Source organism: Grus americana, chromosome 4 (genome assembly GCF_028858705.1).
Source record: "Grus americana isolate bGruAme1 chromosome 4, bGruAme1.mat, whole genome shotgun sequence".
NCBI classification, from domain to species: domain Eukaryota; kingdom Metazoa; phylum Chordata; class Aves; order Gruiformes; family Gruidae; genus Grus; species Grus americana.
Window position 1 is genome coordinate 25,347,225 of NC_072855.1, and position 14,942 is coordinate 25,362,166.

Sequence of the window (14,942 nt, forward strand, 5' to 3'; positions counted from 1 at the left end):
ACCAATCTCAAAAGACTTCCAGTAAGGTGAGTTGAATTTGCCTACAGTATAGGAGGCAGCATAGACAACTACGTAGAAACGAGGTTTTGTAACAAAAAGTTAAATACATTGGCAACCACTGGAAATCATAAAGTATTTATTGCTTCACCAAGAAAAAACAAAAGAAACTCCATTAGAAATATTCTTAATCTGTTTCCTCACATCTCTTTCCATCTGCAATTGGCAGGTTAATGCTAATAGCTGCCCTCAGGTTAGCCCAGAAAAGGGCACGCTTGCTCCTCTCCTTCGGCCACTCCAGGTAGGTTCGCTTTGCCATGAGAGCCTTCAGCTTGTGATACCTGGCAGGGATAATATACGGAGGAATCGGCTCCAGTAAAATGAGGATTAAGCTGTTGGAATTCTCACTGAACAATTTGTGATGGGCAAAGTACAGCTCATAGTGACACCACTCGCTCTGCACAAAGTTGGGAGACAACACAAAGATCGACTTGTAGCTCTTCTCAATGCACGTAATGATGTTCTCCACGATGCTCTTGCCGGGGATAAAGTTTCTCTCGTGCTGGCACAGCTGTACACAACCCTCACCCTTCTCCAGGTTCGGGATCAGCTCATTCTTCACCCACAACGAATCGCGCTCGCTGTAGGAAATGAACGCGTGAAACTGCAGAACGGTCTCCTGCTCTTCAGGGTTGTTGTGCCAAGCTCTACGCTTCGTCTGCGTCCACTGCCACGTCATGCGCATGTACCACGGCACATCCAGGTAGATGCACAGAAAGGCCACGACAGCCACCAGCACCAGCGTCAGCAGCAGAGCTGTCACAAGCAAGAGCACCGTGTTGCAAGCCAGTTCACTCAGGTGGAAGTCCTTCAGCTGCGTTCCTCGCAAGTTTTCCGGGTACTCGCACACGTATGCCGCTGGCCAGTCAAACAGCTTCCCCCCAGACTGCCTCTCCAGACGGATAAAGTCTTGCAGTTCACAGGAACACTTGAACGGGTTGTGCCCGGCTTGTAGCTCCCTGACCCTTGGGCAGCTCTGGAAGAAGTCGGCAGATGGGGTGAGGATTGAGTTCATCCCTATGTTCAGGAACTCCAGGGACATAAAGCCACTGCACCCCGGCAGGTCAGCCAGCCTGTTTGATGCCAGGTTCAGCTCTGTCAAGTACTTCAGCTCAGCCATCCCCATGGGGACACTGGTGATCTGATTGTTTTCTAGGTCAAGTTTTTTGATGTTGACTGGCAAGCACTCAAACACAGCGTCCGTCAACTGATTTGAGGACAGGTCCAACTCTGTCAGAGACTCAGCCCACTGGCACTGTACATCAGCTCTATCATGACGCAGCAAGTTGCTGCTAATGTCGAGATATTTCAGTGATTTCATACGGCTGGTCATGAAGCTTACCTTGGGAAGGCTCTCAAATTTATTCTTCTGCAAGATTAATGTCTCCAGTTTCATTAATTTGTCACATTTTTGAAAAAGAAGATCTGTTAAATCATTCTTTAAAAAATTTAAATATCTAAAGGGACTGTCAGATGAAGGACACAACATATGTATCATCTCTGATTCAGCTATTGTCAAGGCTGCAATATTCATGTCTGCAAATATTCTGTATAGGTCATCTTGTGAGAAGTACAGATCTGTGATTACAACTTTCTTCATCATCAATGCTTTCATAGAGGTACCTGAATAGTTAAAGTGACAGCTTTCGATGTCCGACAATTGTGTTACACTGTTAATACTGAAATACTCAATGGATGAGTGCCATACAGTCTGAAAAACGTTAATAAGAGCATTCCAGTCCACTGACACATTTGTTAGTGTCAGATTTTGTAACCTGGAGCCTTGTCCAAAATTAGATAATAAAGTGACTAATTTTTTTACATTGTAATTTGTGATTTCTGACAATGACAGGCTTTCTGTAGTATTTTGTATCACAACCCAGTCAAAATTAGCTTTGGACTGATGACTATTTGTATACAGGAGTGGCAGGTTCTTGATTTTTTTGTCAAAACCACCTTCTGGAAAATCGTTAGAAACAGATGTAAAGAGTTCACTTTCCACAGACAGGCTGACACAGTTCCAAACAGTTAATGCAAACAGACACTTGTAAAGAAAAAAAATTCTGAGACATCTCATATTTTCTTTTATACTGGTTTCTGGTTCCTTGGAGATGCTCAATATTTTTATCTGTCCATCTTTGTTCTAATCCTATAGGAAAAAAAAACAAACAAAAACAAAAAACAGATTGTATCATTAAGTGGTGATGTAGGAGCCATCATAGGAATTGATTTTTTAAGGTTCCAATTTCTCATCTCTCCGTTTGACTCAAAAAGCAATGAAGACATCTATTATCATTCAGGAGAGGCATTCTTTATTAAGAGAACACCACTGAAATTTCTATTTGGTAAATATGCTGTATTTAATTTAGGAGGAGTCAGTTTCTTAGAAAACATGTCTGATTTCATAGGTGACTAAAATTTGCTGCTTACTTACAGAATTACTGCTGTGATTCAATGTATTATGAAGGCTTCCCACAACTGTATAATACACTTTGATCAGACAGTACAATATTTGAGGTCAGCATGGTCACCCTCTCCTCAGATTCTCTCTTGATGGATACAAACTAGAATCAGAGACTTTTTTTTTAAATGGACTTGTGGCTATAAAACCTGGACTGAAACATAGGATGGAGGTTCAAGAGCAGCATACAGCTTGACAAAAACATAGTGCGATGGGTGAGCAACTGGCTCATGGGTCAGGCCCAAAGAGTTATGGTAAACGGGGTTACATCAGGCTGGCGGCCAGCCGCTAGTGGGGTTCCCCAGGGCTCAATTTTAGGGACAGTTCTCTTTAATGTTTTCATAAATGACTTGGATGTAGGACTAGAAGGTGTCATGAGCAAGTTTGCAGATGACACCAAATTGGGAGGAGCTGTTCATTCTGTCGAGGGTGGAGAGGCCTTGCAGAGAGATCTGGAGAGATTGGAGAACTGGGCAATCACCAACTGCATGAGGTTTAACAAGGGCAAGTACCGGATTCTGCACCTGGGAAGGGGCAACCCTGGCTATACATACAGACTGGGCGATGAGATGCTGGAGACCAGCCACGCTGAAAGGGACTTGGGGGTCTTGGTCGACAGCAAGTTGAATATGAGTCAACAGTGTCCCCAGGCTGCCAGAGAGGCCAACCGTATCCTGGGGTGCATCAAGCACGGCATTGCCAGCTGGTCTAGGGAAGTGATTGTCCCACCCTACACTGCACTGGTACAACCTCACCTCAAGTACTGTGTGCAGTTTTGGGCACAACAGTACAAAAAGGACATAAAACTATTGGAGAGTGTCCAAAGGAGGGCAACAAAGATGGTGAAGGGTCTAGAGGGGAAGACGTATGAAGAGAGGCTGAAGTCCCTTGGTTTGTTCAGCCTAGAGAAGAGGAGACTGAGGGGAGACCTCATCATGGCCTACAGCTTCCTCATGAGGGGGAGTGAAGGGGCAGGCACTGATCTCCTCCCTCTAGTGACCAGTGATAGAACCCAAGGGAACGGAATGAAGCTGCGACGGGGGAGGTTTAGGTTGGATATTAGGAAAAGGTTCTTCACTGAGAGGGTGGTTGGGCACTGGAACAGGCTCGCCAGGGAAGTGGTCACAGCACCGAGCTTGACTGAGTTCAAGAAGCACCTGGATAATGTTCTCAGTCATATGCTCTGATTCGGCTGGTCCTGTGTGGAGCCAGGAGTTGGACTCGATGATCCTTATGGGTCCCTTCCAACTCAGGACATTCTATGATTCTATGAAGAGAGTGAATCAAAATCTGAATGTCTTTAGGTAGCTGAGATTGGCCATGAGTGCTTCTTTTAACTGGGGACACTGGAGCAGAGGGTAGGATGTGCTACATTTATACTATTTATACCAAACACACACTGAAAATATTTGCATGCTACACCAAAACATACCAGTTGTAGAATCTCTGTACACAAAATCTAGCTCTGATCTAAGGACATTGACCTCAAATGTCTTTACTGTGAAAGAACGGCTTATTTAAACACAATTTAGAGAAAAATCATCACTGTGGCTTTGCTTTTATTTTCCCTAAAGGAGGACACTTTTCCTTTCTGAATGTAGGAGTTTAGGGTAGCCAGTCTCCCTTTAAGTCAGCCATTTTGATACCACCTTAAATCTCCTTTTAGATATTGCCAGAAATCCATTAGACTGCCTTTCTGAAAGAGGAACTGGTAAGAACTTAGATACCGTTTTTATACGTGTAAATCTTGATTTAGAGTTGTTTTCCAGATTTCTGAAATCTTTTTGTTTCCTCGGAACATTCGTTCCCCTCTTCCTCCCGTTACTTTTAAATCGTAGCTGTTGTCTGAAGCTTTCCATAGTGCTTATTCATGACTGCACCAGCTTTCAACTTTCCCTTGATACTGAAATGGCTAATTGTGAGTTTACATTTCTAGTGACTCTATAATGAGACAGTAATAGCTGTCACTTGTTGGACTAAAGCTACAACCTCAAGGATTACATCCTCTGTACCATTAACCATTCCACAAGCTTTCTTAGAATTACATTACTGGGTCTAAACTGTACATTCTCCTTGATCTAACATAACCTATATTGTGAAATCTCAACAGTACAACAAAACATTCAATTGAGTTCTTCTTTTGTAAAGAATGCATGAAACTAGGCTTGGAAATCTTCTAGAAATAGTGGGGCAATATGGCAAAACTTTTCCTGCCTTTTCCCAGATTTCCATTTGGAACAATTATATGCAGTTTAAGCATCATAGCCTCAAAAGGCATTTGGGCATGTGCAGAGAACAATAGATAATCAGCATCCTCTATCCTGTTCTTCCAATTGTCTGGGCAACACTACTAATGTGTATATAATCAAACAAAATAAGTAACTTGAAGAGAAATTTAAAAAAAAAAAATCTACCTTCAAATCATTATTTCTTCTCAGGATAAAATTTCAACAATATCCAGGGACTAGGTGAAAGAAGGATATGATTCTTTCACATGTGCCAAATTTTCTTTCTCGTTCCTAAATCCTGGAATTCAGTCAAATTATTTACGAGTACCTTCAAACTTTCTTTAGAATATCCTATGAAGCAACAAAATTAACAACTGTTATAACACATGAGCTGTGATTTGGGGGCTAACACTGGAGAAATTATCCTTTATAGTCATATCCCTTTTAATTCAGAAGTATCCTCAAGTCTTCAAACTTGACAAAAAGATATAAGCAGAGAAGCAATTCAGTAGGATAAGCAAACAAAGATCATAGCAAGTAATTGTCCTGTTGTTTAAAGAGTGAGAGAAGAGATCAAAACTGAGGTTTTAAGAGTTTTTCCAATATAAACTTGATATAAACTGATTAAACTTTCATATAATAAATTTACAGAATGCATTAAGCTATGATAGTTCAGTATTATGGCATGCACTTCGCAAGTTATCGGCACAATACAAAACTCAAATGTTAAAAATATGTCTTCCATGTGGATGAAACATACCACGTTAGACCCATTCCTGAACTGTAGAAAAAAATATTTCCATAAATATAAAACAGTTTTAGCTAACTAGCAACTGCATAAAATAAATAAAATTAAAAGTTTCTCACCAGAAATCCCTGCTCTCCAAAAAAGCAGAAAATGTACTCGGGAAAAGACAAGAAGAAAACTTCCTGTAACTCTATCCTACTGTGTAACAATACTTAGGAACGCCCAAACTTTTTATATAAATGTTTGTGCCATCTACTGACAGCTTATGAAATGGCATTTGCTTTCCTCCATATGTATTTTCCACAGTAAACATTACTGTAATTTCCCCATTATTTAGTGATTATTGAACTATGTGTTTTCATGCTTTGCAACAGACTAAGCAGGAAAAAATTAATATTTTTACCAACTTTCTATCTTCATCAAATTAATATGAAAATAAGCACTTCTGAGCAAGTTTTACACTGAAATTCAAACATTTTCCTCTTAGAACTTAATAATGATCTAAGTCTACATGCATTATTCTGATCTTTTTTTTCCATTTAGCTATACCAATTTACTTGTCAAGGTCTTATCAAGGCTGGTTTATAAAAGTACCGTTTGTCTTATTTTAATTTCCATTTAATGGGAATGGAAAAATAATCTCTCTCTCCTGCTCAAGTAGTGTTCTGATTGGGTTAAATAGTGGACACGGAAACAGTGGGTGGGGTCTTTTTTTTTTTTTTGTTAAATTAAAACAGAGCAGCGACCTCAGTACTGAATGCCCAAACACTTGGGTTATTGTCCTGGCAAGGACATAAACCAGTCTCTCTTTATTTCTGCCTAATGTTGGTCAGAAATTCCATCTTAGCTGAGATCTAAATACAGAACTGCCACAGTACAACCTACCTTTCTGTGTTAGCATACCATAACACATTCATGATTTAACATTTCAATGATTCAGGAAGCAGAGGAAATAATCTTAAAATATTACTTTTTTCACTTTAAAGCTTATTCTGTACATCATATTTTATTTCTCAGCTTCAAGTGAGAAGAGGTCATCCAAAAGCAGAAAGGAAAGGCAGGACAGGTAGTAAGCAACAGAACATGGACAACTCATATTCTCTGCTGTCATGCCGACAAGCTTTACAGTGGTGCTCTATGATTCTATGCTTCTTTCTCCATTTCTGTCAATACAGACAAGAGTATTCACAGCTGGTTTCCAAATGACACCGTATCATGCTGTTACATACAAACCTCACCATTGTCTGCCCTTAGCTGGAAAGATTTTGCTATCCACCCGTAGGATGAGATAAAATGCTAAGGTAAGACTACTTCTACCAAACATTCATTCCTGGATTGGAATGTAACAGTTTAACTGTTTGAATATAAACTACCTATTACTCTAATGAATACAGAACCAGACATACGTTTGGTTAACATGTAATAACTGCCATAAATTAGAGACTCTTATTTGAGAGTATCTCTTCCACTAAGTGACAGTACAAGCTGGTCACTGGTGTAATTTGAGTTCTCTGGTTCCACCTACATACAACAAAGATAGATAAAGCGTATGTTAAACAGCAAAATAAGCATATTACCCTTAATTGCATGCCATAACCCCTCAGATTTACCAGTGCAATCACTGGAAGAAGATTAATATATTCCTTAAATATTATGCATACTTCTGTGGTTTGTTAGAAGTAGCCAAATGTAGTTGCTTCCTTCCACCTTTTCTTTACATTTATCTATTTGTTAAAAGGCAAGTATCTTTTCTGAAACCCATTAGGAAGATGATGACACTCAACTTAGAGTAATAACAAACTTCAGTGAAATCTGAGATGAGTAGAAGTGTTCAATCTCTATCGCTCATTTATTCCAAAACCATTTGCAATATTACCATAATGAGAAAATACAAGTGAAATTAATTACTGAAAAGTGCAAGAAAATTAGAAAATGCAAGTGCTAAATTCCAGAAAGCAATTTAGGAACTTAGGAAATTAATACATCCTTCTATCCCAATAAACAGACATACACATTTACGCACTTATTAAGTTCATCCTGAAGTAATAACTTTATATTACAACAGTGATTAATACTGTCTTGTAGTTCTAAAACATGCATGGCCTCACACACAATCTGCAAAAACTGACAGTGTAAGATCCACTTTACAGTCAAAATTACCATCCAACATGGGGAAAAACAATCTCTAGCTATTGAGCTTCATCTATCATGATTCCTAACACACTGCCCTTACGCTTCCACAAGCTCCACTGAAAAGTAGAGGGAAATCCTTAGGGCCACTCTAGATTTCATTTTCAATAAATACATCTAAATGTTAATAAGTTAACCTAAAAGATGCCAGAACTACCAACATGCCCCGATACTTAAATTCTCATTGAAATGCCTTCAAAATAAACTTATTTAGTGATACAAACATTTATTCTGCTACCACCTACCTTAATGGGAAACTTCAGAGACTTTTGCCTGATAGTGTGATCCGTATTTGTGAAGCATGCTTCTGAGAACTGGAGATATATTTTGCAACCTCCTATAGCAGCTCTCCTCAGTGATTCACAACATGTATTATTTTGCTTCCTGCGGCAACAGTAAGTATTTCTTTCTCCAGCAAAGTAAGACTACTGATAGAATGGATGCTATGATGAATTGTGGAACTGTCTTTTATCACAGTGAAAGGGCATGCTTTGCCTTAAAAAGAAGTGGCAAAAAGAGGAAACGGTATGAGGAATTAGATGGAGACAAGAACCACAGGTTGTTGGGCAAAAGCCTGCAATCCCCTTGTTCAATCGAGTATTTCTCACGTGGCTGCGGGCACCCAGTGCCGACACTACCTTACTGGAAATGTGTACGCACCTCCCAGTTTCTTTTAGCGGCATTTCCTGTAAACACAGACAGAATGAAGGTGCAAAGGGACATCTGGAAAGCTAAATCTCAGTTTAATTCCGCAGCCACACACTTCAGTAGTAGGTGGTTAGCTGCAGCTCGCTTTGAGGAAGGATTAACTTTCCACAAAACCAAAAAATAATAATTTGACGCCAGCTCAGTAACTAGACTCATTTACACTTAAAACGCCTCAGTATGAACGTTATCACATCAGCGTTGTCAAATTTAGCCCTTCTGCCTCCTCAGCGAGGACGCAGGGGGCAGCAGGCCGCCCCTCAGGAGGCCCTGCTCCACCCGCACCCGTCCGCTTTGGCCGGCGCTGCCGGCGGGGTCCCCAGCGCGGGGCCGGCCTCCCTCGCGGGAGACTACCGTGTCCCATAGGCGGCTGTCAGCCCGCGCCCCGCCGCTCCCTCCGCCGAGCGGGGCCGCAGAGCTGACGGCCGTAAGGGGTGATAATGGCGGCCGGGGCGGTTCTCCGTGGCGGGTCAGCGCTGCCGTCCCGGCCCGCAACCTGGAGCCCAGGGGCGGCTCGGCAGCGGCGCGGAGCAACCCCTTCGCAACAGGCGGTCGCCTCAGAGATACGGAGGGAGAGCGAGGGAAGAAGAGCAGGCCCTCCCTCCTCCCTGCAGCTCGGCCGGCCCGCCGCTGCCCAGCCTGCTCTGCCTCCTCCCTCCCGCTGCTGCCGACGTGGCGGGGCGGGGAAGGGGAAGGAGCAGGGGGCGCGCCGGCAAGGGAACTGCTGAGCGGTAAGGAGAACAGCGATTTCTTCTTTTTCTCCCGCTTTTGAAACTGGCTCCGGGCTCCTCACTAATAACTCTACCCCAGAGGAGATTTCGAAAAGGGGAAAAAAAAAAAAAAAGGAGGGGGGGAAGCTGTGGCCGCTGCGGGTTTGAGGGAGCGGCGCTCCGGCTGCTCCTGCTTTGCCCTGTGCGCGGGGGCAGGTGGCAGCGGGAGCTGGCGGTGGCAGCGCCGGGCGCCCCTGGGGACGTCGCCTCCGCTGCCCCCGACCCGCAGCGTCCCGCGGCGGGAGAAGAGACAGCAGGCGTCGAGCGAAAGGGCAGCGCGGTGCCGCCCGTCAAAAAAAGTTATCCCTCACGGAGGCGTGGATCTGTGTCTGAAGGCACCCATCGGCGGCTGGGCTTTCCTTTTGAGGCGGGATTAAACTCCTCCGGCGGCGGGTCGGCAGGTGCCACCGAGCCGCGACGGGAGCTGCCGCCACCGCCGGCCCCTGAGGGGCAGCCGGTCCCGCCGCCCGTCGTCCGCTGCCCTCCTCAGCGCGGCTGCTCGCCTGCCGCCCGGTCCGGAGCTGGCCATGGCATCTCCCTCATGAGATATCTGCAGAGAGTAATTCCCTTTGGGCGGAGTTGTCCGAGTTGATTTAGATCAGTGTAGTCTCACGGATGACAGGTTGAATGACGCCTTACCCCAGGGTCAAGCATGGTTCGTGGTTTCGGACAGATGTGGTAATTTGCTGTTACGTGCTTGGCTCCTATGAGGAAGGTTTAGCAGACAACAGCAGGGACCTTGGCCCAAAGCGGGCCTCAAAGATGACCCAGTCCTGTGGTACTTCATGTGCACATCTATGTGTGATCCTTTGCAAATTGTACCAGTGTTGGGCATTTTCTTATTCGAATCTAATCCCCGTGCAAAATTATGATGCATGTATGTACAGATTTTACAGGTTTTAGTAGAGCATCCTTGTATCTCATATTTGGAATTTGCTTTACAAATACAAAAATTGTCTTTAGGTGATGTTGCCCATCACACAGTAAGTACTGTTTAAACAATGGCAATATTTACCTACACTAAAGCATTTTATAGTATTTGCTATATTTGTAATGGAAAACTACAAATACTTGGGGCAGATGTAAAGATTCTGACTGGTAAATGCATGTTTTCTGAAGATAATTAAGTTATAATGGCAGCTAAAATAATGTAAGTGGCACAAAGTGCTTATCTGTTTATTTTTCTTTTTCATCCAAATGCTATTCTTGGAACTGTTCAAACAGCTGATCTATATTCAAGTGAGATAAACAGGTTGCTAAAGCCACAAATGTACATGATTCTGTGGAATTTCATAAAATATACTAATTTAAATACATATTTCTTAGGCAGGCTTCTTCTAAATCCCAGTTACATTTTGCTTTTTGGCTTCTTTTTTCCTGTTCTTCGATCTCTTCTAGAACCTAACAGGTACAAAGCTTTGAACCATATTTAATTAATATGGGAGTCAATGAAAAGACAGCATCTACAGAGAGGACTCTCCGAGTTTGTTTTATGCTGTGCAACTCTTCATATAATCAGGAGCTTGCAATCACAACTCTCTGTCAAGGGTTGTCTTCTGAATAGCGTGCCAGGCATACTGTGGTTGCCAACAAGTAGGTGGTAGTAATCACTGTACGGTAGTCCTTTTGGACTCTGCCAGTGCTGCTCCTTAATCAGCCCCAGAGCTTGCTCAATGGCCATTTCTTTCTCTTCCTGGATCCTCAGCCTAATGACTGCGCAGTGGTGCAAAATACTTAGAAAAAGAAAGTTGTGTTGGAAGATAAGGAGTAAATAAGAGAAAATGCATTCATAATATACCCCAAAAATTTAAAAATCAATAACTATACCTCATGCAAACTTACCTTGGCTTCAGAGCTGAATTTTAATCACACAGCTTAATTCCAAAACTGATGTCTGGACTTTTTGGAACAGGTGAGAAGTGTTACACTCCCCAAACAGTAAGCTTTTGAGACAAGCGATGCAGAAACGGTGTGAGCAATGAATGCTTCCTGTCTGTTAAATGGCTGCAGGGACCATGGCCTGTCATGTTCTCAAATTATGTCCCATCTCCAACACATAAATATCACCACAGTTTTAGTCACACTGTGCTTGTCATTCCCCTCTCCATCAGTCAGCAGTCTACAGCAACCTGTGTGTGTGGAAGTGATGAGGAGAGCAAGAGCTTCTTGGCTATTGCAGCTCAGATTATCCTGTTTGCCAGTGATCTTTCATACATGTCTAATAGGGAACATAGGAGTTAAACATGTGGAAACTCTTATATTTGATACAGGGCTCCATGCTTCAGGAGGCCTTACATCAAGGCTATGTTGGTTTTCAACAGTAGCTTATGGTAAACGCTGCATATTTTATAGACATTTGAATGTTCATGGAACCTAAAAAACTTGATTTATTTTCTATATTCAGAATTGAAAATGTCTGAAGACGTATGTGATGGCATCCCATCTGAAGAGAAACCTGAACTAATGGAAATGCCCAGCAATGAGGTATTGCCTCATGAGTCAGTACCACACCTCGTGGAAGCTGAGATCTTGCGTGAGTCTTCTCAAGATGAACACGGACAGGTCAATCAGATTGCCAAGAATGGACAGGAAGGAGACAAATTTATTAATGAAAACCCTTTGACTGAAAAAATAATTGAAAGTCTGCCTTCCATTGGAGAGGCAACTGAAGACGTGCCCACTGAGTGCAATGAGACCGTAAGCCTTGATGCAGAACCTGAATCTGAAGAAACACTGCGTGAACAAAGCAGTCCAGTAAGTAATATGTTCTTTTGTGGAAAAGCCCTCCCCTCCCTGCTTGGTAAGGACAGAATTTTGTACAATGTACATATTGTTTTTCACAAAAGCCTCGGGAGTTATATACAGAGAACCTGCATGGGAATAAATTAACTTATTAAAATAAGTTAAATTGCAACACCAAGCTTTTAGAAGCTAGGAACAGTTGAATTTCTCTTTGCCAATATGATATTAATTTAGTCTTTCTAGCCTGGTTGCAGAGAAACTATACCAGAGCCTAAATCTTATTAAGAATCTAGTCCATTTTGTATAGATATAATACTCCTGTGATTTTGTTATCTGGCTTTCTGTACAAATCTGCTTCATTTAGTTCACAGAATGAACCTAGAAGGGACAGAGCTTAAGTTGGATATGCAGCACTGAAACTTGTACTTGCTAATTTTCAAGTCATTGACTTTACAAAAACAGTGTATGTTTCACAAGGCTTGGTGAAATGGCCAGTAGCTTTTAATTTGTGATCCACAGACCTTTGGGGGTCCTGTGGGTAATTGCAAGAAGTTAATAAAAGAAAACTAAGAAAACCAAGGTATTTTACAGTCTACACAGCATCCAAATCCAATACATGTGACATAGCTGGGGTTCTCATCTCCACTGAAAAATTTTCAGACATTGACAAATTGGAAAAGATTAAAACATGTTGTTTTAGTCTCTTCACCAGGGAGAGGGACCTACCTTGAAGAGGCAACACCTCACAATGCAGAGCTGTCTTGGGATACTTCAGCTTTTGATTTTGAGTTGATTGTGCAAGGATGATATGTTACTGGAGACTTTCTTGAGACAATGGTTTCTTAATATGATTTAAATATGGTATACTGTTAATCGCTTAATACCACACATTAATGTAAAAGGTGGGCACCTCCTCTGACTGTGTTTTTATTGAATTCAGTTGTTAGGAGTTCCCTGTGCACATCTACTCTCTCTGAAGAGACTCAGGCAGAGAAGCCTCCATCTGGCTCCCAGCCAGAGAAGGCTCCCAGTAGAACTCAGGAAGGAGACAGATTCCTGCCTCTCCCTAATAATAGCCCTAATAAACTTGTATGGCTTTATAGGATCGGGTGCCTGAAGAAATATTAGGACATCTGTAAAGATGTCTCTGGAGTTTCAGGCGCTTTCAGGTGATCTGAACTAAGCTTCCCATTCTGCTTTCTTGTGCACAGAAGCTTAGTTCAGATAACTCCACATAATACCCAATCTGGCACAGGCTGTAAGCATTTAGGATCCCATTAAGAATCTGTTGCAGTTTTAGGAATGAAAAGACCTTTAAAAATCTGGCCTTAGTGACCAAACTGTGAACATAAAGGCAATATAAATCAGTCATTGTAATAAAGCTAGAGAAGGGCATGTCTGCCCAGGGATACTATATGTGACATAATCTTTAGTTTAGTATGACACCAAATTCTTAACTAATTCTCCATATGGATGTTCTTGTTTCACATTGAAGTTGTAGTTATGTATTCACCACACAGATGTGTGCACCACTATTAGCACCTTCCCAACCAGATGTTACAATTCTTCTGCTAGAAGTTACGCTCTGCAGTAGAGCCTGCAGAACCAATTATGGGGCCTTTCAGTCAAAGCCTGCAAGGTTAGTTTAACCCACTACAGAAGGCTGTTGGCATTAGCCTACCTGACTTCGTATTCAAACAGCCAAATGATCCGTTTCACAGACATCAGAGTGAGGTTGATGACCTTGGTTTCCTCCTGGGGGAAGAAAGGGTGAGGTGAGAACAGTAACAACCCTGCAGTGCCATAAGAATGACACCTATTTTCAGATTTTGTACCCTTGAATGGCACAACCATTTTTGCTGGTACATTGTTGCCTGACAGGTTCTTTGTGTTTCCTCCTGCCTTTGGAAAACATGAGTTTTAGACAGTGGAATAATATTTTTGTTCTTGTAGGCCACAGACTCTTCATCTAAAGCAAGTAGATGGGGAGCTTGGGGTACCTGGGGAAAGTCTCTCCTGTCATCAGCTTCTGCCACAGTGGGTAAGTGTTCGATCAGTAAAGTACATGGAAATAAATCATAATTTTAATGTGTCATTAGACACATTAATGTTGTCTCTTAAAGATTTATAGACAGTTTTGTCCTGATACACTTGGCAATCATGATTTTTTTTTAATAGGAGGAAGGACCTTCCTAAGCTGTTAAAGCACATAAATGTTTCTTCGGGTTGGATTATGGACAAGGTACTAGGCTTGTTTGTAAAGTTAGTGAATTATCTCATTGTAGCTTCTTCACAGAAAAGATACATAATCTGATACAGTTACTATCAGCCAAAGACTTAAGGTTTTTGAAGTCAAAGCACTCCAGCCCAGATTCATGTGCATGCATGTTTGTGGTTTATACACCATGACTTCTATCTTTACAATATGAATTCACTTCTTGTAAATCATTCCAGCTTTCATTGACACCTAGTGAAACTGTCAAGCTATCACACCAGACTTCAGAGAGTAGAACAACATATTGAAACGTGGACCCTATACTCCCTCTCCCTATGCTCTCATGTCTGATAATATATCAATACATCATGTCCTTGTGAAGACTTTAGGTAAGCTTAATCATTACACATTGAAAACGCTCACAGACAAAACGCGAATCATGCAAATACCTAGTTACCAGTGGGAAATAATTTCTCACAAAACCACTACTAAGCTGTTAACTAATCAGTTTTCATAAAGGATCCATAAAACACCTTCAAAAAATGAACCTAGGAATTAAAATTAATTGCTAATTACTAAAAATAATGGATTCAACAGAGATACTGGTTTTATGATCCCATATAAGGCTAAATAATTCTCTTCCTTACCCTCCTCTGTTCCATGGCAATAAATTGTTGTTTCTCAGAGAAGGAGGGAACTTTCCCTATCTTCTCTTTTTTTTCAGTAACACCCACACTCAAGGGTTCATAACTACCTTTTCTTTCAGACAGTCCAACCAATTAACATATCTAATTAAACTCAGAATGGGTTTCTAAGATGTCTTTAA

The 14,942-nt window shown here is 41.8% G+C and overlaps 3 protein-coding genes across 12 annotated transcripts in view; 1 reads left to right on the plus strand and 2 right to left on the minus strand.

Moving 5' to 3' along the window:
• Positions 1-119: 119 nt before the first annotated feature.
• On the minus strand, positions 120-8,484 carry LOC129206159 (toll-like receptor 1). 4 transcript variants are annotated; one of them, XM_054824932.1, is made up of 3 exons: positions 8,345-8,484; positions 7,930-8,179; positions 120-2,206 (listed from the first exon to the last, which is right to left on the minus strand). In XM_054824932.1, the coding sequence occupies exon 3, from the start codon at positions 2,132-2,134 to the stop codon at positions 185-187; it is 1,950 nt and encodes a 649-aa protein (XP_054680907.1). In that variant the 5' UTR covers positions 2,135-2,206; positions 7,930-8,179; positions 8,345-8,484; the 3' UTR covers positions 120-184. The 4 variants fall into 4 exon arrangements, with proteins under 4 accessions (XP_054680907.1, XP_054680908.1, XP_054680909.1 ...); XM_054824933.1 differs by adding an exon at positions 4,933-5,097 and having other exon boundaries at positions 7,930-8,484; XM_054824934.1 differs by having other exon boundaries at positions 7,930-8,484.
• Positions 8,485-8,987: 503 nt separating this feature from the next.
• Positions 8,988-14,942, plus strand: part of FAM114A1 (family with sequence similarity 114 member A1) — a 37,344-nt gene continuing 31,389 nt past the window's right edge. For both annotated transcript variants that reach the window (XM_054824936.1, XM_054824937.1), the window contains exons 1-3: positions 8,988-9,120; positions 11,564-11,913; positions 13,855-13,942. In XM_054824936.1, coding sequence (XP_054680911.1) covers positions 11,572-11,913; positions 13,855-13,942 — 430 coding nt within the window. In that variant the 5' untranslated portion in view covers positions 8,988-9,120; positions 11,564-11,571. The remainder of the gene's footprint in view (positions 9,121-11,563; positions 11,914-13,854; positions 13,943-14,942) is intronic.
• Positions 10,014-14,942, minus strand: part of TMEM156 (transmembrane protein 156) — a 72,095-nt gene continuing 67,166 nt past the window's right edge. For 3 of the 6 annotated variants that reach the window (XR_008577032.1, XR_008577026.1, XR_008577033.1), the window contains 2 exons: positions 12,628-13,656; positions 10,014-11,377 (listed from right to left, as the gene is read on the minus strand). The gene's annotated coding sequence lies outside the window, so the exon portion shown is untranslated. Of the gene's footprint in view, positions 11,378-11,933; positions 13,657-14,942 lie in introns of those variants that run through there. The other 3 variants (XR_008577027.1, XR_008577028.1, XM_054824939.1) reach the window with 3 other exon arrangements.

Bases quoted from the DNA above. Each gene is read 5' to 3' on its own strand.
- LOC129206159 (XM_054824932.1), bottom strand. From the start codon at position 2,134: ATGAGATGTCTCAGAATTTTTTTTCTTTACAAGTGTCTGTTTGCATTA.